This window comes from Diadema antillarum, unplaced genomic scaffold (assembly GCF_040938485.1).
Source record: "Diadema antillarum isolate AM-2024a unplaced genomic scaffold, OU_Dant_1.0 seq00000297_RagTag, whole genome shotgun sequence".
Classification (NCBI taxonomy): domain Eukaryota; kingdom Metazoa; phylum Echinodermata; class Echinoidea; order Diadematoida; family Diadematidae; genus Diadema; species Diadema antillarum.
This window is the reverse complement of record NW_027271320.1, coordinates 1,342,511-1,367,190: the sequence shown is the minus strand read 5'-3', so window position 1 is coordinate 1,367,190 and position 24,680 is coordinate 1,342,511. Positions and strand designations below refer to the sequence as shown.

Below are 24,680 nucleotides of genomic sequence, written 5' to 3'. Positions count from 1 at the left end.
GCCGTTATTTTTTTCTTTTGTAGACATTTTTTTTTTCTTCAAATTTCCAGTGCAGTGTAGACTATTCTATACTAAAATTAAGGGCAATGTAAGGCGAAGGGTTAGTTCTAACGTTAACGTTGCGAGGCGCTGTAACTGCCCGACACGTGTAAATTTACGTGTTGGGGTAGACCGATGATACCTGTCTCTTCACGGTGGGCTTCTTATCTGACGTTGGGACATGTATCATGTAATTTATATGGTAAGTGTTGGGCTGACCATACAATACATGTCCATACGTCAGATAAGAAGCCCACCGTGAACCAGTAGAAATACCGTGGCATCGGTCTAGTGGTAGTGACTAGTTAGTAGTGTTGGGGTTAGAGATTCACAGCGCCAACACTCAACCGAGTGCTCCAGACCGGGGCTACTTTGACTTTTTAACACTAACGTTACACAGTCTGGTCGGGCTAATTTACTTTCTTCAAATATGTGACTGTGCACTACAAAACGAACAAAAAGTTGCACCCCTTGATTTTACGTGAGGACCCAAAAAAGGTGAAGCGGGTCAACTAAGTCAGTATTGAGTTTTTCATATTTTCTGAAAGAACTACCCTTCTTCTACATTATTCTAAAGTTTGGGATGATAAAATGAATGGGAAAGTGCATTTTCAGCAGTTTTTCTACAAGTGTACAACTCTTTTTTGTTGAGTAGTGAGATCAGGTTTGTCTTTAGAGGCTCCTTTTCATTTCTTGATATCCCTTTGCACACTCTTCATTTTCAAGTCTGATAACTTTTAAAAGGATAAGACTACTGCTTTGAAAGTTAGCATTAATCATGGACAGAATGTGTTAATAGAGCATGATAATCCCTTCATTGTTGTTGTCCCAGTGGTTTCATACATCCTGTTTTTGTCCCATTCATCGCACAGCTAGCACGGTTTGGTAAAGATTAAGCGCTTGAATAGACAGATAGACTCTGTACTTCACAGCCACTTTTCTTGGTTCACACTTTTCCAGAGTGTGTGCTTTCTTTTCAATTTTCAGATAGATTAGGAGAGTCCATTTCAATTAGGTTATATACATCATTTTAAAGCTTAGAGTCTGCTCTTTCAGAATCTGCCCTTAACTAAAAATCCATGTCTGGCGACTTTTTGTTTGTTTTGTGATGCAGGGTCACATATAAAAAAGACTACTGAATAGCAGCTATAGCCTGCATAGTGTAGATCTATCATAGATCTATCAATTACATTCAAAGGGATTGTATAGTTTTGGTTGAGACCTAGTTTCAGGTTTCTGACATTTTTTGGTGAGATAATGAGAAACCTCTTATGAAATATGAAAGAGCATGTAAACCATGAGGAATTCAACGTCTAATGGTTGGAAATTGGTTTTGAAATGGCTGAGATATCGAAAACAGAGCGATTCTAATAAAGTGTGGGACCCACACTTTTATTACGATCACTTTGTTTTACTTTGTTTTTGCATGTTTCTGTTATTCCAAACCCGATTTTCATCAAATAAACTTTGAATTCCTCTTAAAATGGTATGCTCTGTACTATTTCATAAGTGTTTTCTTGGTATCTCACAAAAAGTTAAAAGCCCAATTCTCATCTCCACCAACACTGTACCATCCCTTTAAAAAAATGACAGATATAAACAGGAATTTCATTTTTAAAAACTTTTGTGAGTGTTTTTTTCGCTTTTGTTTTTTCTTCAAAGTCCAGTGAAATGAGAACTGTCTACCAACAATGGCGGCTCATCAACGTCTGTGTTCTTTTTGTGGGTTACGGACTCTACTACCTCAATCGCAAGAGCTTCATCTACTTGATGCCTGAAATCATAGCAGACAAGGGACTGGAAAACAATGAGCTAGGTAAATATGAGTCTCTTGGATGAAGGCTGAGATTGTTCAATAATGTTTCACACAGGGGCAAGATTTCTGTACCATGTAACCCCAAGCTAAGATTAAAACAACAAAATCATGTACAGGGCGTATGTCTAATCAAAATGTGAAGAAAGATCAACAACAACAACAACAACAACAACAACAACAACAACAACAACAACAACAACAACAACAACAACAACAACAACAACTTGGCAGAAGAGCTCTGAGGTACCCAAACCGACAGAAGGTCGCAAGCACTGATTTTGTGTGAGGACTGAAAATTGTTGAAAAGGGTCAGCCTAGCCAAATCTGACTTATTCATATTTTCTTAAAGATCAACCTACATTGTGCTAACATTTGGGATCATAGAACGAAAAAGAACGTGTGTTTTTAGCTGTTTTCTCGAACTGCAGCTGATTAGGTGTACGAGTCCCCTTTTGATTGTTAAAAACATGTACACAGTCTTCACTTTCAACTCTAATAACTTTAGAATGGATGATGCTGCTGCTTTGAAAGTTGGCATTAATCATGGACAGATGTGTTTATAAAGTGGTATTGAGATACAGGGTCACATATGGTTGTTGATATTAGATGCAAATTCACCAAAATATGATAATTTGAGATAGGAACATGAAAATTGAAGATTTATGCGAGAACCCTCCTTTTATTCCTTTTTCACACATCTCTAGGAGCTGTAGCGAGTAGCCTATCCCTGTCATACTCCATCAGTAAGTTTGTGGGCGGGGTGCTCTCCGATCACGTCAGCCCCCGCTTCATGTTCCCCCTGGGCCTCTTCGCCACCGGTGTACTGGCCCTCCAGCAATCTGTAGCCAGCTCCGTGTCTGGATTCGTCTCGGCCTCCTTCCTCATTGGCCTTGCCCAGGGGTGCGGCTGGCCCGGGGTCTCAAAAGTCCTGAAGCAGGTTAGACAGACCTCTCTTTAACTCTTTATGTGCCACGATGGAAACCCCCTGAGTGTCACATTATTCTGAGACACAAACGTAGTCATGCTTTGAGAAAACATTCTGTTTTTCAAATTTATGTAGCTTACACTATAGACTTCTATTAAGCTGGACATGCAGTGAGCAAAGTTGTAGAGAAAATATCATGCTATGCTTTGATGAAAATTGTATGACAAATCGATGATTGCTTTTCTATGAAATGACGAGTAGCTACGTTAATGTAAAGACATGACTTTTGCACACAATACAGTGACAGAAACTTAGCATTTACATGCAGATGTATTGGGGAATAGCACTTGATAGTCAATCACCACATAAAATACAAGCTACGTGAGGAAAAAAAACGCAAGCGCGAGAAAAGCTATCATTGTACTGCGGCATTTGGCAGTTTATCAATTGGTTTGGGCGGGTTTGTTGGTTTGAGCAGAATATGTGAAGTTGGCATGCCGTCGACTGAGTCGGATGTGCGATCGTGGCACATAAAGAGTTAATATGAGAAGAGAGTGCTACTAGTGATGTAGAGTGCTGTTTGTAGCAATGATGTGTGAGAGAAATAGTAAACAATTGTTAACCTATGTGGTTGTTAGTTTGTTGTTTCTGCTTGTTTTGTTTTGGTTTGCTTTGGGGTTTTTTTTTCCCCCAAATTGCAAGAGAAAGAATAAGTCTTAACATAGGATTCTTCTAATCATCAATTTTGTAAAGTTGATAATCATGATTGTTTTGATATTGTTGCTATATTATTATAAGTAGTAGTTGTACTACTACTATTATAGATATCAATACATATTTTAATATCATTAGTATTATCATTACTATCATCATCAGTATGGAATATTATCAACATCATCATCATCATTACTTCTCTTTTTAGTTCCTCATCTTTGTTCTTTCTTCTTTCTGTCTTTATTGTAAAACAGGTTTTTGATTGATTCACAGTTATGTTAGTATGCTCATTCTATAGCATTCAAGTATTTTTTTTTTCACTTACAAGTAGATTTACCTCGTGATATACATTACGCTCTTTCAGCAGCGTCTATTTTGTTGACACATTGCAGTCTTCAAATTTCAAGTGACTAAATAAAAAGCTGCATGGCAAGAGGAGAGTCTTCCTTTTATTTGTTTGTTTGCTGTTTTTTTTTTTAATATCCTGACTCTTGTGCATCTCAAGTAAAGCTGTCATGTCTCCATGGTTACCGTCTCCCTCCACAGTGGTATCTGCCCTCAGAGATTGGCTTGTCATGGTGTGTGGTGTCCTCGGCCTCCAACCTGGCCGGCACTCTGGGACCACTGGGACTGACGATTCTGGCCCAGTCCTTTGGATGGAGGGCCTCCATGCAGTTTTGTGGTAAGGTAATGAATGGCTGGTAAACAATGATGTACAGTCAAACCTGCCTTTGTGGCTACCTGCGTATAGCAGCCTTTTTTATAGTAGCCACCTGTCTATAGTGGCTACCTGCTGTTCATGGCCACTAAAACAAGAAAAAAAAAGAAAAATTCCTCCAAGAGAAAGTCATATTAAAGACACTGTCCGTAGCAGCCACTTGTTTATTGACAGTCTCTCTTTCTGTCTTGCTTGGTGGGCCACTATAAACAATTTTGACCGTTTCATACTGACTGTTGTGATTTGCTTGGTATGTAAATATCGTCTCCTGTAAGGGTGTGGTAGGAATATGGCCTTGGTGTTGCTGGTGAGCCTGTACTTGGTAGTGTTGCATGTTGAGACAGACTTTGTCAATGGCATACAGTGCTTCTGCATTCATATATATTTCTATAGTACTGTTTAATATAGTAGGCATTTGTAGGAATAGGTATAAGAATCTGTAGGTATAAATAGAGTGTGTGCTGATAGGTTCACAAACTATCGTTCTACACAAAAGAGGCACCTGAATGTGGACAGCCAATGCAAAAATCTACTGAGCTCAACCTTGATCACTATGTACATCTTCATATGAGTTTCATAATAAAATAAGCAAACACGATTTTGAAAAAAGGCAGTTAATACTGCCACAGAAAGAGTTTTTATTCAGAAAGAAAACATCAGATAAAAGAAGCTCTATTGTTTTTATAAAAGCCTTTTTTTTTTTTTTTCCTGGGTGGCGTAACACTGAATTAACATGAATTTAGGTCACGAATGCAGACACTCCTGGCTACATTTTGGAAACATGATAAACCAAGTCTCCTTAAAGGAAAAGGTTAATTGAATGAAATACTTTTCATGAAAACAATAGCCCTCCCCCCCCCAAAAAAAAAGGAATAAGAGCACTTTGTAAATTAATTTTTTGGGAGCAGTCTGCTATCATACAGTTAAAGCAGGTAAAAGCCGAGTGCATGGTTAGAGCCACTATTTGGTTATTTAACCCTTCGTGTTGATTATTTAATCCATAGTCTTAGTTCAAGTCTTACACCCTCTGCAAGGCTGCATACATGTATCTTTCTCATCCTTTGGCTCCTTCCAGCTTCCGGTGCCGTCATCGTTGCCACGGCAGCAGGTTTCATGATGAGGAGCAGTCCAGAGGATGTGGGCCTTCCTCCTCTTCAGCCGCATCCAGGAGTCGGCAGCTCGGGGCAGTCAAGTGACCGTGAGTTGACCCGTTAGCCATCATGATCCTGCCATTCTCTTTTAATCCATTTGAGGACGTACTGATTTTGCTACAACACGCAATTCCCTTATGCGCCTGCTCGAGGAGTATACTCAGGACTCGTCCTCAACGGGTTAAAGCTACTGTTTACCATTGGGAGCAGCGATTTTACAAATGTTCAAGATATCACATTTGATGCATATGTGTAGGTTAGTTGTATCACAAACAGCCTACCATATAAGAATTTTGCAATAAAGCCTAAAATATAAGGAGAAATATCTACTTCTCTTATTAAACCATAATTGTAGATGGTTTAGTCTGGAAACATTTTTATTAAAACTATTGATCACATTTAGTATATTTAACAATACTTAACATTGCCTATACTGGTTCATTTTTTTTTTCTTCTTTTTTTTACATTGGTTGTTTCCATCCCTAACTCGCATTTTAGAACTATTTAGAAGCACTAATGTTGGGTTTTTGTTTCATCTGCAAGTGGTAAATAATGCCTTTAAAGTGTAAACATGACAAATGCAGTCCTTGTAAGCAATGTGTCAAGGGGTTAAAAAAAGGACACAAAAATAACAAAGCAAATTTCACAAGTACCATGACACCTGTCAGAGGAGACTGAATAAAATATCTTTGATCTTATTACCATATCATTAGTGCTTTCATGAAGAGATATGATAAGCCACAGAGACGCAAAAGTAAATTTTGAGGTAATCGCATTTGAAGTTTTTGCTGTTGCAAAAACAGTACTTCATGTGCAATTCCCAAACGGTCATACTAGCAGGAGAGATAAGAATTTATACTAACATTAAATATTTTAAGGCTGTAGGTAGGAAAGAGATATCCTGATTGTCTAAAATTTCTCTAACTAGTGATAAAACATCTGTAGCTGACATAACCTGTCAAGAGCGTTCAAAGACATGAAGATAATGATGTACTAATTAAACATTAAATCTTATAATTAAGGCTGTGGGTAGGAAAGAGATATCCTGATTGTCTAAAATTTCTCTAACTAGTGATAAAACATCTGTAGCTGACATAACCTGTCAAGAGCGTTCAAAGACATGAAGATAATGATTTACTAATTAAACATTAAATCTTATAATTAAGGCTGTGGGTAGGAAAGAGATATCCTGATTGTCTAAAATTTCTCTAACTAGTGGTAAAATATCTGTAGATGACATAACCTGCCAAGAACGTTTAAAGACGTTTTAAAGAAAAAAAATAATTTCATTCATTATTCTACAATAAACTCTGATATAAAATCCATTATTTTTCGTCACTCAAAAGTTGAAAAAAAAATAGTATTTCACCCGAGCCATGCTCTGTTTGGCCCTCATATGAGGGATAGTAGCGGTGTTCTTGTTTCCAAGCTCATAGATGGTGAAGTTGAAGTTGCCTAGTCTCCACATGTAGAAAAGCTCAGACCTCTTTGATGTGGGCAAGTAGATGACAGCCTGCAGATCGAACGCACAGCTGCACAGTAATCTTGCTCATGAGGTGCTCTCTGTTTAGCTCTTTTCCTGTCTTCCCTCACCTTTTAATTTTCTTTGATATGTTTCTCATATCTTTCCCTGAGCTCCTGTTTCTTTTCTGCAGATCCTTGTGGATATGACATGCAGAGTCCACATGTGTCCTTCTTTGGGTGATGGAACTTCAGGTTTATCTCTTTGAGATTTTTCTGATGTGAGAATGAAGCAGCCTTGTCACCAGCACCCATAGTTCAGAATCCAAAATAATCCGTGAAGTTGCAAATATAAATTGATGTGCTCTTTGGTTGAAGGAAGCAGAGCGCTGAATGAGTGCTGCTAGCATTTCGCATATTCACATTCAGACAATAGCGGCGCTCTTGCTTTCTTTACATTCCCATCGTCCCTTTTGCGGGTAGCTATTTGTGATAATGTCTGTATATCTCATACATTTGTGATGCACTTAGATCTGCAGACAAATACTGGCATTTGCTGTCAGTCCTACAGTAATGTGGCTCCATTCTTGGGAACATGATAATATGTCCCGTTACTGACTCCCGCAAATCTTTGTCTCTCTGTTTCACAGTGTTACGCCTGCCTCTTCTCCTCTCATTTTCAACCTTACCAGAAGGCTGCAGTTTGTTGATCACAGTGCGTACTTGTCCTTCTGAGATTCCGAGTGTTCGCAGAAACATTGTCTTACTAACTGTCAAGGAACCAAAGGTGTCATTCATTCGAGGAAGGGTGTAAACATTCTTCTTCCTTCCCTTGTCATCTGTATTAATGCTCAGATACCCTGCCAGTCGTTCCCTGTGCAACTAAAGAGATCCAGTGGCATAGAATGCATCTCTGATTGATTGCTAAATGTCTTGTGTAATTTTCTGGCAGTCCACCTTTCTGATCGCACAGGCCTTGGATTCACTTGAAAATGCAGATTCTTTCCTATCTTGCATCAATATCTGAGATTTCTTCTCTGATTTCTAACTTTCGCCCGAGTTTCTCTGTTGTTTGATCGTGGTGTCCTTACTTTTGACTTCTTTTGCTGATTGTGAAGCATCGGGAGCAGGTAATCCATCAACTATGAATGAAATAAGTGAGGCCTGTTGTTCTGACAAACTCTCTTGCATCAGTATGTCTTCAAAAAGATAACCTATAGAGTTAATCATCTTGTTTGTGGCAGACTTCAGCGGTGGTTGATTCTACAGGTGTTCTCCTTGACTAAACTTTGCTGCATATGCAGGTCTGAATATGCTCCATGCATTGCATGTCAGCAGGTGATCTCACGTAGAAATCTTCATGCAAAGTGTCTGCCTTCTGATCTACGGGACTGGGTTTGATTCCTGAGTCTCAGTGAGCAATGTTGTATGTGAGCATTTTGCTCCCTTCCCCTTCTAGTAAAGAGGCAAAACACTATGTCCCTTGGATAGGATACTAAATGGAGGTCCGTCTTGTAAGTTAGCCACAACTCTCAAACATTTAAGATTCAACTTCATTCATATATTGCAAAGAGCGGGGTTCCAACCCAGTGAAGTGGTCCCTGTAGTCCCTACCCACCCACACAAGAAAAAGGGGCGAATGATGTGACCTCCTCACGATTCACCCAAGGTAACAAGCAATAGTAAGCAAACGGTTGAAATCATGCTCATTGTGCCATACGCTTGAATGAGTGAACGGACATAGGAACTGCACTCATATTCTGTGGCAAGGAATTCACATTGTCATCTCATGGTGTCTGTGCAGCAACTCTGTGGTCGATGCGACTCTTCATTGGAAGGAGGAATTCATGCCTATAATGTACCATAACAAGATAACTTGATAATGATAATTATAATAATAATAATAATAATAATAATAATAATAATAATAATAATAATAATAATGATAATAATAATAATAAAAACAATAATAATAATAATGATAATAACAATGATAATAATATTAATAATAATAATGATAATAATAATAACAATAATAATAACAATAACAATAATAATAATAATAATAATAATAATAATAACAATAAACTGACACTTATATAGCGCATAATCAATAAAAAACTGCTGTATGTGCTTTACATACAGCTCTCCAATAGTGTCACATTACAATAAATATAAGCCTTGTATGTCTTTATGTTTCTCTTGAGAGATTCTGTTGATGTACTGTACATAGCGTAAATGTGCTAGCAAACTATTCAACAGGTTGGGGCCCCCAAAAAAACAAAACAACAAAAAACAACAAAAAAACAATATAAGCAAAATGACTGGGTCATCCTTGTATCTGTGAAAGTGCCACCTTGTGTATCACTATGCTGTGAGTCATCCATTAGGTGTAACATGGCAGTTCATTTCCCGATGTAATCCAGTTTCCTGTGGCTGAGGGACTTGTGTTCTCGTGGCTCTCCTTTGATTCTGACAGGCTGGCATTGTGGGATTTGTGGTGTGTAAGGAGGCTTGAGGTATCAAGTGAACATTACCTGTAGTGAATAGATTTATCACATTCATTACAAGCCAGAGTATCTGGGAATAGATTACCCATACCAGCGTTTATGCTGGCAGTACTTGATCGTCCCGTATTGTGTGATGAAGAGATGTGAGATTCATTTATGTTGAGTACTTTTAATTTGTGTTGTTTTGTTGTTTATAGTTATTCATGTGGTTGTTTTACCTTGTGCACCATTGTATTTTTACATGGGCCTCTTTGAAACTCAGTCTTGTACTGAAAAGGCTATCCACCCTTAGAGTGGAAATAAAGAAATAGAATACATAAATGAATGAATGAATAGATAAATAAATAGATAAAAATGAATAAATAAACAAATGAATACATACATACATAAATGATTAATAAATAGATAGATAGATAAATGATAATAGATAAATAGAAATAGATAAATACATAAAGAGATAAATGATAAATGAATCAATTAATGAATAGACAATGAGATAATAACTACGAGAACAGGGGTCTTCAATAAGAAAATGTTGAAAACATACCATTACGCTACACTGATTACATGGTATCCAGCCTCTACCCTGGCAAAGCAGGTTTCCGCAGGATAGCAGGTAGTCCAAATCCACTGCTTCATTGGTTTTGTTTTTTGTGTCGCCATCTATGAGCATAAATGCAAATTTGAAAATCGTAATTGTAGTGTGAAAAGTGACTAAAATTGAACTCTTATTATAACTTTAACTCAGACTCTAATATACTCCTATACCATTCCTTTAATACACACAAAAAAAATGATTATTTCATAGACAGAATTTATTTACTAAAAATTAGATGTTAAATGTATTTCAACAAATGACAGCTGTTTTCATCATTTACATATATAAATCATAGATTAAGAAATAAATGTTATGTCTCCATTTTCATAAAGGCACTAATACACTGATAAAAAATGTAACCAAATTAAATCATAATAATATGTTATATATAAAATATAATGAGATAAACTTATGCAATAATAATGCACACTAAAGTTTTTCATTCATATATATAATTACAACTGTCATTATTATTACTTTCAATCATATTTCAAAACAAAATACTATCTTAACCTTTATTTACAACCAGATTTCACCCTCTAAATAGTACATTAAACACTTAAATAACCACAATTTAATCAAAATATTATAATTGTACACATTATATTAATCTGTTGCATATCCATTAAAAAAATGTTTAAGATATGATATGCTTAATATGTGTATGACAACAGTGTAATCAGCAACCATAACCTATTTAAAAAACCTAAATTTTCTATCTCACTGAAATAAAACAATTGAATAATACAAGCAAAAACAAAACCAACTGTGGATACCTTATCACTAAGCCTAAATACTTCTGTTCATCTACTCGATTAACTTCAGTATTATGTAAAACAAGTGAAGATACCACTTCTATTTTGTTTCCTGAAATCAACACCAAGTTTTTTAGCTTTTGTAACATTGAGTTTCAGTAATTATGAATCACACCAGTCTGCAACCTTATGCACAGGACTTGGCAACGTCATCACATTCACTGTTCCCGATGGTGACGTAACCAGATATGAAAGTATCATCTGCATGTTTTATGATTGAACATATTGATGCCGAAGTAACACAGCCACTTGTGTAGATCGAAGAGAGAACAGGTGGGAAGACACGACATTGAGGTGCCCCTATATTCAGTGCTTTAAATCCTGAGCTATGGCTTCCAAGCCTTACAATCTGCCTCCTGTCACACAGGAAATTTTGGATCCAAGCTGCAAATAAGCATGTCTTTCAATTCAATTCAAGTGATTTTATTTCCACATACACAAAGCAATATACATAACGCTTTATATGACTACATATTAAATATTTTAAAGAACTTTGAATCATCACATAACTTTCAACAAAACATGGATACAAGTATAATAATAATTGTCTTCCTTTTCTTTGTAATCTCTCTATCCCATATGATTAAGGAAGTGACACCAGGGATTTGTGTGATGTTCAAGTTATAATGAAATGTTGCTCTATTCACTTTAAAATGTTTTTCAAACAGATGTACTTTGGATCACAAAACTGGTATAATTGTCCTCTAGTTGGAAGATTGAATGTGAACATTCTTGTGACATTCTGATGCAATCTTCTCAGATAGCAGCAACTGTTCACATCTGAAATTTGAGCCAGGTTAAGTCGACCTCTTTTGTATTGTATAAAGTGAATCCCTGGGTGTGTCTTTTCAACTTAAACCAGGACCCTACAGCATGGAAATCCTATCACACTGGTAACTGACCATCATGACAGTTACCATGGCAACATGGTATCATATATCAAGTAGAACTTAACTCGGTGCACATTCCTGTTCCTCCTAGTACCCTTCCGCATAGAAGCCTTAATACCACAATCTGTGGTCATGTAAATGACCATGATGGACGTTACCATGGCAACATGGTATCACCTGCTAGGAAGATGACACAGTATACATTTCGGTTTCTCCCGCTGACCGCCCAGGAACCCAGTCTTCCAGTGCCCTGGCCAATCTCTGGGCCATCATCAGCAGCCCAGCCCTGTGGGTCATCTCGCTCCTCTTCCTCATCACCAACTTCCTCATCCACGGCGTGTCGGACTGGGGCCAGCTGTTCCTCATCCAGGAGAAGGGATTGAGTCCAACCACAGGTGGGTCCTTCTTGGCTGGAATCACAGACAACACCAACACCAAGAAAAGGAACAAACTAATGGACAAACAAACAAACATAAAATTGAGACTCAAAAGGGGCTAGGCTGATACCATATAAAGAAACTTGTAGCTTCTCTGGGGCCAGCTGTTCCTCATCCAGGAGAAGGGACTGAGTGCAAACATGGATGTGTCCCTCTTGGCTTTAATCACAGACACACCACTGCTAAGAAAAGGAACAAACAAACTAACAGACAAACCAACAAACAATCATGCAAGAACGACCCAAAAGGGGCGAAGCTGATGATGTGCAGAAACTTTTAGCTTTTCTGCTAATGAAGATGAAAGGACTGAGTGCAAACATGGGTGTGTCCCTCTTGGCTGGAATCACAGACAACACCACTGCCAAGAAAAGGAACGCACTTACTGGCAAACAAACAAACAAACATAAAATTAAGACCCAAATGGGGCAGACTGATACCATACAGAAACTTGATAGCTTTTCTGATAATGAAGATGAAAAGACTGAATCCAAACGTGGATGTGTCCCTCTTGGCTGGAATCACCTGCAACACCACTCCCAAGAAAAGAGACAAACAGACAAGTGAACATGCAAATAAGACCTAAAAAACAAAAATGGGCTAGGCTAATACTGTTCAGAAACTTGTGGCTTTTCTGATAATAATTATGAAAGGGCTGACTCCAAACATGGGTTATGTCCCTCTCGGCTGAAATTACCGACAACACCACCCCCCCCCCCCCCAAAAAAAAAAAAAAAAAAAAAGTGGATGAATAAAAAAACTAAAGAAGCTAGCAAAAAAAAATAAACAAAACATGACTACTCATCATGCAATCAAGACAAGCGCTGGACTTTTTTCATAGCATACAAAAACTTGTATCATCTTTTCATTATTATGATAAAAGAGCAAAAACGCCACTAGCAATTACAGGTGTCCACCTGTCCTTCTTTCATATGAATTTCTAGAAACTTTGATCGTTCAGAAACTTGATATGCTTAGGTATTTGTTTTGGTTTTGTTTTTGTTTGTTTTTTCTGACAGGAAGTTCATTCACCAGTGCCTATTCCCTCGGAGCTATCGTGGGAAGCATTACATCGGGTTTCATCACAGATAACTTGGTAGCAAGGGTGAGTTTGGAGATGGGACTGTACACTGTTCCCCGTTCCCCCCCCCCCCCCCACCCCGTTCACACACACAAAAAAGAAAAAAAATACAATTGGATTTCCACATTGTTAACTATCAATATAATGAAACTGTCTGAATGCTATTTGTGACAGTGCACCTCAAAACGAACATAAAGTCGCACACACTGATTTTGTGTGAGAACTGAAAATAAGTGAAATGGGTCAACCTAGCCGAACTTGACTTTTTCATATTTTCTGAAAGATCGGGTCTTCTTTTACATTATGCTAAAATTTGGTATCATAAAACGGACAGAAAAGTGTGTTTTTTAACAGTTTATCTCGAACATTTTTGGTAAAATAGTGTGATTAGGTGTGTCTTTAGAATCCCCTTTTCATTTCTGAAAAACCTCGTCCACACTCTTCACTTTCAACTCTAATAACTTTTGAAAGGATAGTGCTACTGCTTTGAAAGTTGGCATTAATTATGAACAGAATGTTTCAATGAGGCATGCCTAATTTCAGATTAATCTCATAATCCCTTCATTGTTGTTACTCTGGTGGTTTACTCCCTGTTTTTTGTCCCATTCATCGCACAACCAGCACGGTTTGGTAAAGATTAAGCGCTTGAATAGACACTGTACTTCAAAGCCTCTTTTCTCAGTTCACACTTTTCCTGAGTTTGTGCTTTCTTTCCAATATTTAGATTGGTTAGGAGAGTCCATTTGATTTGAGTTATACATCATTTTAAAGCTTAAAGTCTGCTCTTTCAGAATATGGTCTTAACTAAAAATTCATGTCTGGCGACTTTTTGTTTGTTTTGAGGTGCAGGGTCACATTTGAAGATTTTTAAGATATTAAAACATTTTACCTATATTTTGCAGAAAACCCAACTCAATTAGGTTATGTACTATGTGGTCACAGAGAAATTTGGATCATTGTAAAGCATGTCATGTGTATGTTTCTTCCAGTTTAGCGCTTGGATGCTCTTGGAACTGCATATTATTCTTGTGTGAACACAATGGACGAAACTTGGAGGAAAGGGATCCTGACATGCTCTACAAAGATTCTCACTTTTCTTTGACCATTGAAGTGAATGGGATGTTTGTTTATTTTTTGTTTTGTTTTGTTTTTTAAGATGTGGGTAATAAGTTATAGTTTCATACTGTGAAATTGTATTTGGATTGATTCACTATTTTTTAAGTTATCGTAGCAGAGGATCCCATTGAAAATTATTTTTGGAACATACTGTATAGACACTCACATCAACACTATGAATTGTCCTTCTGTGGCCTATTTCATGACCACTTCCCAATGTGCTCCAAAAGGGTACCAAAAGCCTGCATGTGAAAATGCGTGTATCATTCACATACATCATAATGCAAAGAGTTCATTCTCTTTGTTCGGCATAGCTAGCTATAAGTAGTTAAAGCGCTCCAGGTAAATAACCCTCTTGCCACAGAATGCATGACCTCTTCTAAAGATAACTCAGGAGGTAAGCTTTCTCAACAGAGCACTCAAAATGCTCCAAATCTGGCACAGTTCAGTATGGTATGCTTTAGGTCAGTTCTCTTTGGTTCTCACCTTTGAGCCCTCGAACGCACCCACCATTTCCGGACATCAACCCCAATCTGCATAGAAAGCACTCTAGCATGTATGTTTGCCAATGGAAAAACAAAAACACGGTAAGGGCTAAAAGCCTTGTAGTTCATGACATGTTGTCTTCTCTTTGATATGTCCACACAGGCTGGAGGTCGAAGGTCACGAGGGACTCCACGGTATCCATGGTTACTCCTCATGGTCGCAATCAATCTTCTCTTTATATATCTGCTGAGGAATTACATTCATGCAAGCTCTTACCAGGTGAGACATTTCACCGACTTGACCTTGTGTGGTTAGAGTTAGATCTGCGACATGTATGTAACATTTTTATTTTGATGCTTGACTAATATTTTCAGTAATTATTTCAATGCTCTGCCAGTTTCATTGAAATGCACTTCATTCATGGGGTCACAAACTCTTTTCTTCTGCACAAAAGAGGCACCTGAATGGGGTCAGCAAAAACCAAAATATACTGAGCTCAGCCTTGATTACTGCAATTATGTATACCTGCATCTTCACACAAGTTTTACAGCAAAACAAGCGCACACTACATTGGAAAAATGTAAATAGTACTACGATGCACGCAGTTTTCATAAAGAAAGAAAACAGATATATTGATGGAAGAAAGTCTAATCTTTCTTTCGAACCTCTTTTTCTTGGCAGCATAAATACAAATAAACATGGATATACAGGTTCCCTATGAGGAACGGGGTAAGGGAAGTGCACAATCATGTCCCTTTGGTTAACATCAGACATCACTGAGACATAATCATACGAAAGAGTCTTGGTAATAGAGCCTTTGATAATATTATGTATCCAAAAATCTCTGTCAGCTCGCAAAGGAAGCAAGCCAGGCAACTCACCAGTGAATAAACAAATCCCATGATTACCTATGATTTTCTATCATGATGGCTTCTGCTAAAACACTTACTAAGTCAATGCTTATCTACATCAATGTAGGGCAATTTGTCAATCAGTTGCCATAAAAAGAAAGCACAGTAATGGTTCAGTGCCCAAATCGTATCTAAAGATAATCTATCTGGCATCTAGTAAGCGTAAACCTTCTATTTACAGTGCTTCTTAACCCGTTGAGGACGAGTCCCGAGTATACTCAGTCAGCTGTCCATGGGAAATGCGTGTTGTAGCAAAATCAGCCCATCCTCAATGGGTCAAGGGATGTATAAGCTCACCTCAGCTAGAATTTTTGACATTCTGACCAAAGCCAGTCACAAAATCTGATATAGCAAATGAATACCCGATGTAGGTAGAATAGACACCACAATTTGAACCATGACTCGGAAATGTCAAGACAAAACCGGACATAAAGGAGTTGAAGAAAAAAAGTAACAATATGAAATTGATTCACATTATGTCTTTGTATGAGACATTATAAGGCAGCAAGACACATGAAAGTTTCGCAGTGGATATGAAACAATGGCCAGCCTGCATAAATCCAAGCTTGTTTAAATATATGTGACCCGCTACTACAAAAAGATCCGAAAGTCGGGGGAGGACAATTTTCTGAAAATGGCATGACCTTATTGCCTTACTCTTCTACTTTAATTTCATATATAGCACAGCTCATAAAAGCATTCGGTTGCGGAGATATCGATGATTTTATTAGCGCATGTCAAGTGGTTGACGAAATCAGAATTTCGAGAAAAACGCCGTTTTCCTTCCGACGCTATCATGATCAAGGGGAGGCGAGACAGTTTCCACTGCTTGACAATAGGCATGCCCCTAGCGACCTCCGCGATGTTCATTCAAGCTTAGCCGCCAGCGGGCTACGCATGACCAATCAGTAATCAGGATGCCACGCACTGACCAATAAGATTACTCCCTCGTTGCTAGGGGCGGAGTCTAGCTACGGCGCTAAATCCAAATCTTCGGACAGTTTCTGTTACGTTGAAAGTCTGAAAATCATGGCCCAGAAAAACACTGATATCTTGCCTTTCCTTTCATCATTTAGCTTCGAAATTTCGGCAGATGATAGAAAAAACTTTAGACTACAAAATAATGCCAAAAACAGAAATCCGATTGTTTTGACCAATTTTGATGATTTGACTTCAAACTCGATTTTCTCATCTCAACCGTCAGCGACTTTAGGATCCTTTTGTTGTAGCGGGTCACATTTTATACAGATATAGCAAAATTTCTCTTAGTAGTCATTCATCTTACAGTATACTTGACTTCACAATGTTTTCTTGGGCTTTTTTTGTTACATGTATGTATGTGATCCTTGCTTGTTTGTTTTGTTTTGTTTTTGAAAGTGGAAAGGCAATCATTTTGAATTGTAGCTATCAAATGCACCTATGATTTGGTTAAGTATGTGGTCAATGACAAAATTTTCTCTCATATTTTAGTGTGTGTGCATTAAAAAAAGGTTTCAATTTGTTCAAATATGATATGACTTTCTTTTCTGTTCATTTCCCCTTATCAGGAGGTCATCCTAATTGTTGGTTTGTTCCTGGGCGTATCACAATATAGCTGCGTCACTCTCTACGGCATCATTACGATAGAGAGCGCCCCCACACACCTCTCTGGAACAGCCCACGCCTTTGCGGCATTGGCTGCCAATAGTATGAGCTCTTCTTCATTTTAATTTCTATCTGCAATATTTTACAGAAAACCTTTGGTTGGTGTACTCCAGTGAAGGCTTAGTTAGTCATCCGTATGATTCTTGCAAACTTTTTTTCTCTTCTGAATTAAATGCAAAAGCTCAGGCATGGTCACTTAGCTTAATTTAGGTTGGTCGTTTGTTTTTGTGTTGATCTTTATTAAGGTTTTTATTTTTTATTCTTTATTTTTAGTTAACTTTGTTGTTCTGTGTGTATTTTTTTTTTTTTTTGGGGGGGGGGGTTGTACTATATTATGGGATATAAATTGATGTAGATCTCTATTTCAAATCCAGCATTATTTGCTTGTAACTTAAACAATCAGTCTGACAGGAGCCTTAGTATCATCCTACTTCTTTTGTATGTCCAAAAGAGAAAATAGATGAATAAAATCTCTCTACTCGTGAACAGTAATGTTGTAAAAATTTATAATCAGACAGAGCAAAATAAAACCTTTCTAATAATAACGCATTATTGAAAAACAAAAAATACGTATTCACAAAGCTTTGCTTAGAAATACAGTGTCCTCCCATGAAGGAACACACGGTTACAGCGAAATTTTACTGACAACGAAGTAAACATTAACTCCGCAAAATTTTGTTTTTCTTTGTTTTGTATTGTTTATTTGTTCAATTACAACAAAATTTTGATATAACAAAAAAAAAAAAAACTGCCGGTCCCGAGGACTTCATTATAACAGGAGTCCACTGTATTTTAAATATCTCTTTATATTTCCTATGTGTTTCAGCAGCATTAATTGCAAAGATCTCAAATTGACAAGAATGGAGTTAACACCTTTTGCAATCAAACTCTTCAGATATAATCCCTTTTTGATCCTTCCAGTTGGGGCCATCTTGGCCGGGCTCCCGCTCACCTACATCTCAGAACGGTTCTCCTGGACGCATGCCCTGTACGTCATGGAGCTGTTGTCCTTTCTCAGTCTGGCAGTGATGCTACTGACACGGAGAATGAGAATGCAGATAGGATACCAGTCTGTGGCAAGGACTTCATGAGCATCCATTGGCTGGGAGGAAATGAATGGATCGCTCATTGTGAATGGAGAGCAAGCATTTCACTGTAATGTTGCCAAGATAAGGTCTATGGTGATCAGTGGCTTTAACTCTTTGGCCCAAGTTCACGAAGGTGGTACAATAGAAACCATGGTTTAAACCATGGACAATATGTGTGGCCTATTTCGTTATGAAATCAGTCATTTCATCGACGAAATGTTCATGTCGTTAATGAAATGACTGATTTCATAACGACACTTGGCGCTCCAAACAAATTGTCCATGGTTTTAACCATGGTTTCTATTGTACCACCTTCGTGAATTCGGGCCTTTATGTGCCACGTTTGCACCCCTGACTCAGTCGACAGCATGCCAACTTCGCATATTCTGCTCGAGCGCACAAACCCGCCCAAACCGATCGTTAAATCGCCAAATGCCGCAGTACGATGAAAGCATTTCTCGCTATTCCATACCTGTCACATGTGGCTTGCATTTTATGTCGTGATTGACAATCAAGAGGTCTTCCCCACTGGATTTGATAGTAAATTTCAAGTTTTTGTCACTGTTTTGTGTGCAAAAATCATGCCTCTACAATGATGTATCTACTGGTCATTTGAAAGAAAAGCAACCATAGATTTCTCGTACAGTTTGCATGAAACCAAAGCTCGGCATTTTCTCTACAACTTTGCTCATTACATGTCCACGGTAACATCAATTTATGAATGTTTTATAGATGTGAAAAAAAAAAGAATGTTTTCCCAAATTATGACTATGTGTGCTGTATCAGAACACACAAGGGTGCGGGCTTACACCATGGCATATGATGAGTCAATGGGAAATGCTTTGCCACCACTCAAGTGGACAAACTTTATATTCATCTGCTGTCAGGAACATCCACAATCTTTATTTTGAGAGATTTATTTTTTATTTTTTATTTTTTTTTAAATGATGTGTAAGCCTTTTAAAATACATGTACAAGCTTGTAGACTCCTTCATATATATATATATATATATATATATAGATATTTTCACTTTTCTGTGTAGATGTCTGGAAAATAGTGATACAATGCAAAATATCATTATTATAGTTTAATAGCAATATAAAACAGGGAATGTAAAGTTGCACAAAAGTAGACATGCATCTCATTTGAGGCTGGTCTTCTATATGTTCGTTTACAAGTCTGTTAAAACAAGGTAAAAGATGCTGAGTATTTCAGTTTGTGAATGGCTGAAAATACAACACTTATTGTGTGCTACAATGCAAAGTTATTCCATTGTGGTTCTTGTATCAGCTGAAAAGCAAGGAGTTAATGTCGCACAAAGTCTACCGTGAATGCACTCTTCAGGTTTTCAGTTGACAAAGTGTATGACTCCCTTATAATGAAATGATAAGTATTGATAAACAAACAAACAAACAACAAAAAGATATGATTTATGCAATTGTAGTGGGCTGAATATAATAACTGGCAACCAGGGTTTTCATAAAGATGTTTGACCTTTTATGTTTGTTTCAGGTGCTGAAGAAATCAGAGCTTTCAAATTATGTTTTAAATCTTGTAATTATGCATATGTGTAGTGTGTTGTGTGATATTTTCCCATGGACAGGGAAGTTTATTATGCAGAATCTGCCATGAGAGATGTGAAAGTAGATTTCACTTGCCAAATGTGTGTAGAATTGATCAGGGAGATTAAAGAACTGATTCAAATCCTCTATGTCAAATGAATTAACCAATGACGTAAATTGTCGGCACTATTGTCTTTAACCTGTTGAAGACGAGTCCCAAGTATACTCAGGCAGGTGTCTATGTTTATTAAATGTTTATACTGTAAAAGTGGTTTCTTTGGTGGTGGTTTTATTTTTGCGCTTTGAGAATGAACCGCAAATTTAACATCACGCGAAAATGTTTTGAACTCACCGCTTGTTACAACGCTATTGCGCGCGTGCACACACAAAGATTCCACACATTGAGTGTATTGATGGTCAACACACACACAGCGATACCACGCAATGTAGGTACAATCATGTTATAAAGTACTCGAGAGACAGGATTTCAGGTAAGCCCGCCTTTAATTCTGATTTCTATTTAATAAATAAAAGAATAATTGGATTATAGTTTGGGTTTTCATGTGCAAAATAAAACAGTTTTTGCTGACAGTGAATTCACAGATTTTGCCGACAGCGAATTTAAACACACATGAAAAAGTCGGCACCGGTGGAAACCGCCAAAGTATCTGTACGCGAAAGAAACCACTTTTACAGTAGCAAAGTCAGCTCATCCTCAATGGGGTGAAACATCCTTGATGGTAACTGACACAATGTTTTGCCTCCGTTGGGTTAGCCTTCGTCAAAGGCTTTCGGCCTCTCTAATTTCAAGCAAATTGGGCAGAGGGTGTGTGAACACACACAATCAGTGCCACCATGGGGAGGTATCGCCCTGATGCAATCACATTCAATTGGTTCTCTGTAGGCCTCCTTACGACTGTTAACATTTAATGACAGAGAGAGAGGGCCTTCTATAGAGGCTAACTTTTGGTCAGAGATATGCTCTTACAGTGTACCAAATTTGAAGTGGTGACTGTACATGCACTGGCTGGAATTTGTTATTATCAGGTTTTGTAAAGCTTCTTTGAAGGACATATATTGTGACTTTATGCAGAGCTGCCAAGTCTCCCTGATTCTGCAGGTGCCTCCCTGAAAATGTCAAAATCTGTTCATGTCTTAATAAGAGAATATTAAAATCTCTCTGATTTGGGAATTATTTTCGCCCATTGAAATGCATGTAACACACAGATATCTCCCTGATTGCTGTGTGGAATCTCCTTGATTTGGATGTGGGAATGTTGGCAGACCTGCTTATGGTAGCAAAAAATTTGGCCTCTGGCCTTGTAGAGATTGGTGGGGAAAGCAATCTATAGACTCAGTTGTTCAAATTTTGCAACCTGAAAGATATTGCCAATCTATTAAAACACAAAACATAATGATGATTGTGAGAACAATTATATGATTATATTTTGATGAATGGATAAACAGAGAAATGTATGCAATGTATTAAGAACCAAATGGATGATGAGACTACTTCTTAAAATGGAAATTATGATGATTACAGTAATGATACTGATCATGCTGATCATGATAAGTGATAAAATTGATGACAATGATTATGATAGTGGTGATAGAAATGGATACTAGTAATAACAGTAATTAATGATTTTTGTTGTAATTATGCACCTCCCCCAACATTGTGATATTCAAAGTGATGTGCAATAAATCATTACCCTAATAACTGGAATCAAATTGGCAACTACAGTGCATTTTTTTTTCACCCCTAGTAGAGCATTCTCACCAAGCTAGAAAATGTACAAGCGTACATGCTTCCATCCAATATCATTAATGCATGGGAACCTCATTTTAATCTATGACAAATACCTTGGTTCACTAGTACATGTATATCAGATTTCTCACTATATCTGGGAACAGCAGCAAAAAATATAATGGGTTGGGGCCTTCAGAGTCTTCTTGTTATAAAAGAGCTGTGTTGTGTGTTACAACCAAAATCACAATGAGAATGATCACACCAAAGAACCAATAATTATACTGTATACGCTGTTATTTTCACGTACAGATATTTTCGCAAATAATGAGATCATAGACATTTTCGTGTGATGTTTTCGCGAATCGACGCCGACGCTTACGTTAATGCTCTATTAATATCACAGTGCATGAGACACTTTTGCGTTTTGTTTAATTCGCGATCCAACTGTGATTCGCGAAATTCGCGAAAATTAAATCCTCGCTAAAATAACAGCTTATACAGTACTGTTCAAATATTCAAGCAGTTTGTTAACAGTGATATTTCCAGCACAAATACTGTTAAATCTGTCAGTAGGCCTACAATGTCCGACGTCAAATGCCAGACCTCTTTTACATACGGTTCCACTGTAATGTTTTATCCAGTTTCCTGTATACTTGGTGTTCCACTTGCATACCTTGGCTAAGTGAGAGTATTTTTTCAGGGACACAAATGTTTAACCCCCCCCCCCCCCCCCCTTTCTTTTTGGTGGAGCTTGAACCCTGCCAGGGCCAATCCACTCCGACATAGTTTTTCTTCTCTTTTTTTGTTTTTGTTTTTTGTTTTGTTTGGGGGGGGATTGATATGTTGTTGCACATAGTCCTAGGTTAATGTAAATTTTTATTATTACAAAGGTATACTTATTTGAACTGTGGTAGAATGAGACTATAGAGAGATGGATATATTCAATGATTACAGATCTATTGCAACTAGAAAATAAATTCAAAATCGAAATTGAAAATTCAACTTGTATAATTTGAAACTTTCTCCTTTTAGATGTAGCTGCATGTGTGTTTGCTATTAATTTTGTAACCCAGAACTGATGTATTTTGTACAAAAGCACATGATGCGATTTATTTTCAATAATATAGCAATATCATCCGAGGCCTGTTACTTCCAGTTGAGTTTATCTACGTCAGTTTATGACATAAGTATGACCACCTACATATCAGACAAGACATTAAAAGTACATTGGTACATGCACCACGTCTCGTGGACGTTTTTCATATGTGCAAAAATAATTATGACTTTTTGTCATTAGTTAGATATGTCCAAATGATGTGTGTTTTTTTTATTTACATCAGATACATGAATGGCATATTTTGATGTCTTCATAGTCTTTTTCTCCATAGTCACAATATGATGTGAAAGAAATGTGTTAATGACTTTTTCTCAGCAATGTTGTATTTTCTGTCTTTAAAATACCCATTTACATGTCATTAAGACTGCTTTGTATGACCACCTAGACTTCTAATAGACGTCATAGATACACGTATGACATCTTTTATGACGTCTGTATGACGACCGCGCTGATGTGAACTTTATGACATGTCTCTGCTACAAGGGTAACTGCTTTTAGTCTTGTCAAGTTTGCTATGGTAATACCTGGCAGATATCCCCCTTTTTAAGTTGTTGCTATCCAGATCAAGGAATTATGCCTAAAATTAAGTTGAAAAAAAGAAATGTATATACAATGTATGTGTATACAGCAGTGCACTTCTGTTATAAGGAACACGGTTATAACGAAATAAAGATTTCGGCCGCAACATTATCGGTTCCTTGGTTTTTAGCTCACCTGAGCCGAAGGCTCAAGTGAGCTACATGTATTGCGATCGCTCTTCGTCCCGCGTGCGTCGTCCGTCGTGCGTAAACTTTTACATTTTCATCTTCTTCTTGAGAACCCCTGGACCGATTTTCACCAAACTTGGCAGGTAGCATCTCTAGGGAAATAGGATCTCAATTTTTTCAAGTGGGCACCATACCCTCCTGGGGGCCCCCAGAGGGGCCCAAACCCCCCAAAATTAAGGAATCTTAAAAAATCTTCTTCTCTAGAACCAGAAGTGAGAGAGCTAAGTTAATACTATGAATTAGTACATTGATGACTGTAGTTTCAAGTTTGTTCATGGCGGAATCAGGGGTGCCCCCCTTGGGACCCAGGGGAGGGGGGGTGGGGAGGGGTCCTAATGGGGCCCAAATTGTACATTTTCATCTTTTTCTTGAAAATGCCACTATGAATGTTCACCAAAGTTGGCCGGTAGCATCCCTAGGGGGAAAGAATCTCATTCCCATCAAATGGGCACCATGCCTTACCTGGGGGGCCCCAGGGGGCCTAAATTTGGACCGAAATGGTAAATTTTCATCTTTTTCTTGAAAACCCTATCACTAATTTTCACCAAACTTGGCAGGTAGTATCCCTAGGGGGATAGAATCTAAATTCCATCAAATGGGCACCATGCCCCACCTGGGGGGCCCCAGAGGTCCCACCCCCCCCCCCCCCCCCCCCCCCCCCCTCCTGTAAGGAATCTTTACAGATTTTCTCTAGAACTGGAAGTGATTGAGCTAAGTTAATACAATGAGTCAGTATGTTGATGACTGTTGTTTCAAGTTAGTTCATGGGAGAATCAGGGGTGCCCTCCCCCCCCCCCCCCCCACCCCCTTGGGACCCAAGGAAGCGGGATGGGGGGGGGGGTCCAAATGCGTGCCTAAATTTTCATCTTCTTGCTGAAAACAACATAATGGATTTTCACCAAACTTGTCGAGTAGCATTCCCATAGAGATGAAATCTCAAAGTGTTTGAATGGGCACCATGCTTCCTTGGGGGCCCCAAGGGATCCAAACCTCCTAAATTATTAAATGAATATTAAATGATATTTTTTCTCTAGTTCTAGTCAAAAGTGATAGGGCTTTTCCCAAGCTGCATAATCCAACGTTCTA

The 24,680-nt window shown here is 37.9% G+C and overlaps 1 protein-coding gene across 1 annotated transcript; it reads left to right on the top strand.

Moving 5' to 3' along the window:
- The first annotated feature begins 1,710 nt into the window (after positions 1-1,710).
- LOC139730195 (glucose-6-phosphate exchanger SLC37A4-like) lies at positions 1,711-18,522 on the top strand. The gene is made up of 9 exons (XM_071641091.1): positions 1,711-1,855; positions 2,560-2,792; positions 4,041-4,176; positions 5,288-5,410; positions 11,868-12,032; positions 13,091-13,180; positions 14,924-15,033; positions 17,213-17,351; positions 18,231-18,522. Exons 1-9 carry the CDS (start codon positions 1,711-1,713, stop codon positions 18,398-18,400), a joined length of 1,311 nt encoding a protein of 436 aa, XP_071497192.1. The 3' UTR covers positions 18,401-18,522.
- The last annotated feature ends 6,158 nt before the right edge of the window (positions 18,523-24,680 follow it).

Excerpts from the sequence above, each read along its gene's own strand:
- LOC139730195 (XM_071641091.1), top strand. The coding sequence starts at position 1,711 with ATGAGAACTGTCTACCAACAATGGCGGCTCATCAACGTCTGTGTTCTT. Across the intron at positions 5,411-11,867 it reads CTCGGGGCAGTCAAGTGACC|GAACCCAGTCTTCCAGTGCC; the intron begins GTGAGTTGACCC and ends CTGACCGCCCAG. Across the intron at positions 15,034-17,212 it reads TTCATGCAAGCTCTTACCAG|GAGGTCATCCTAATTGTTGG; the intron begins GTGAGACATTTC and ends TCCCCTTATCAG.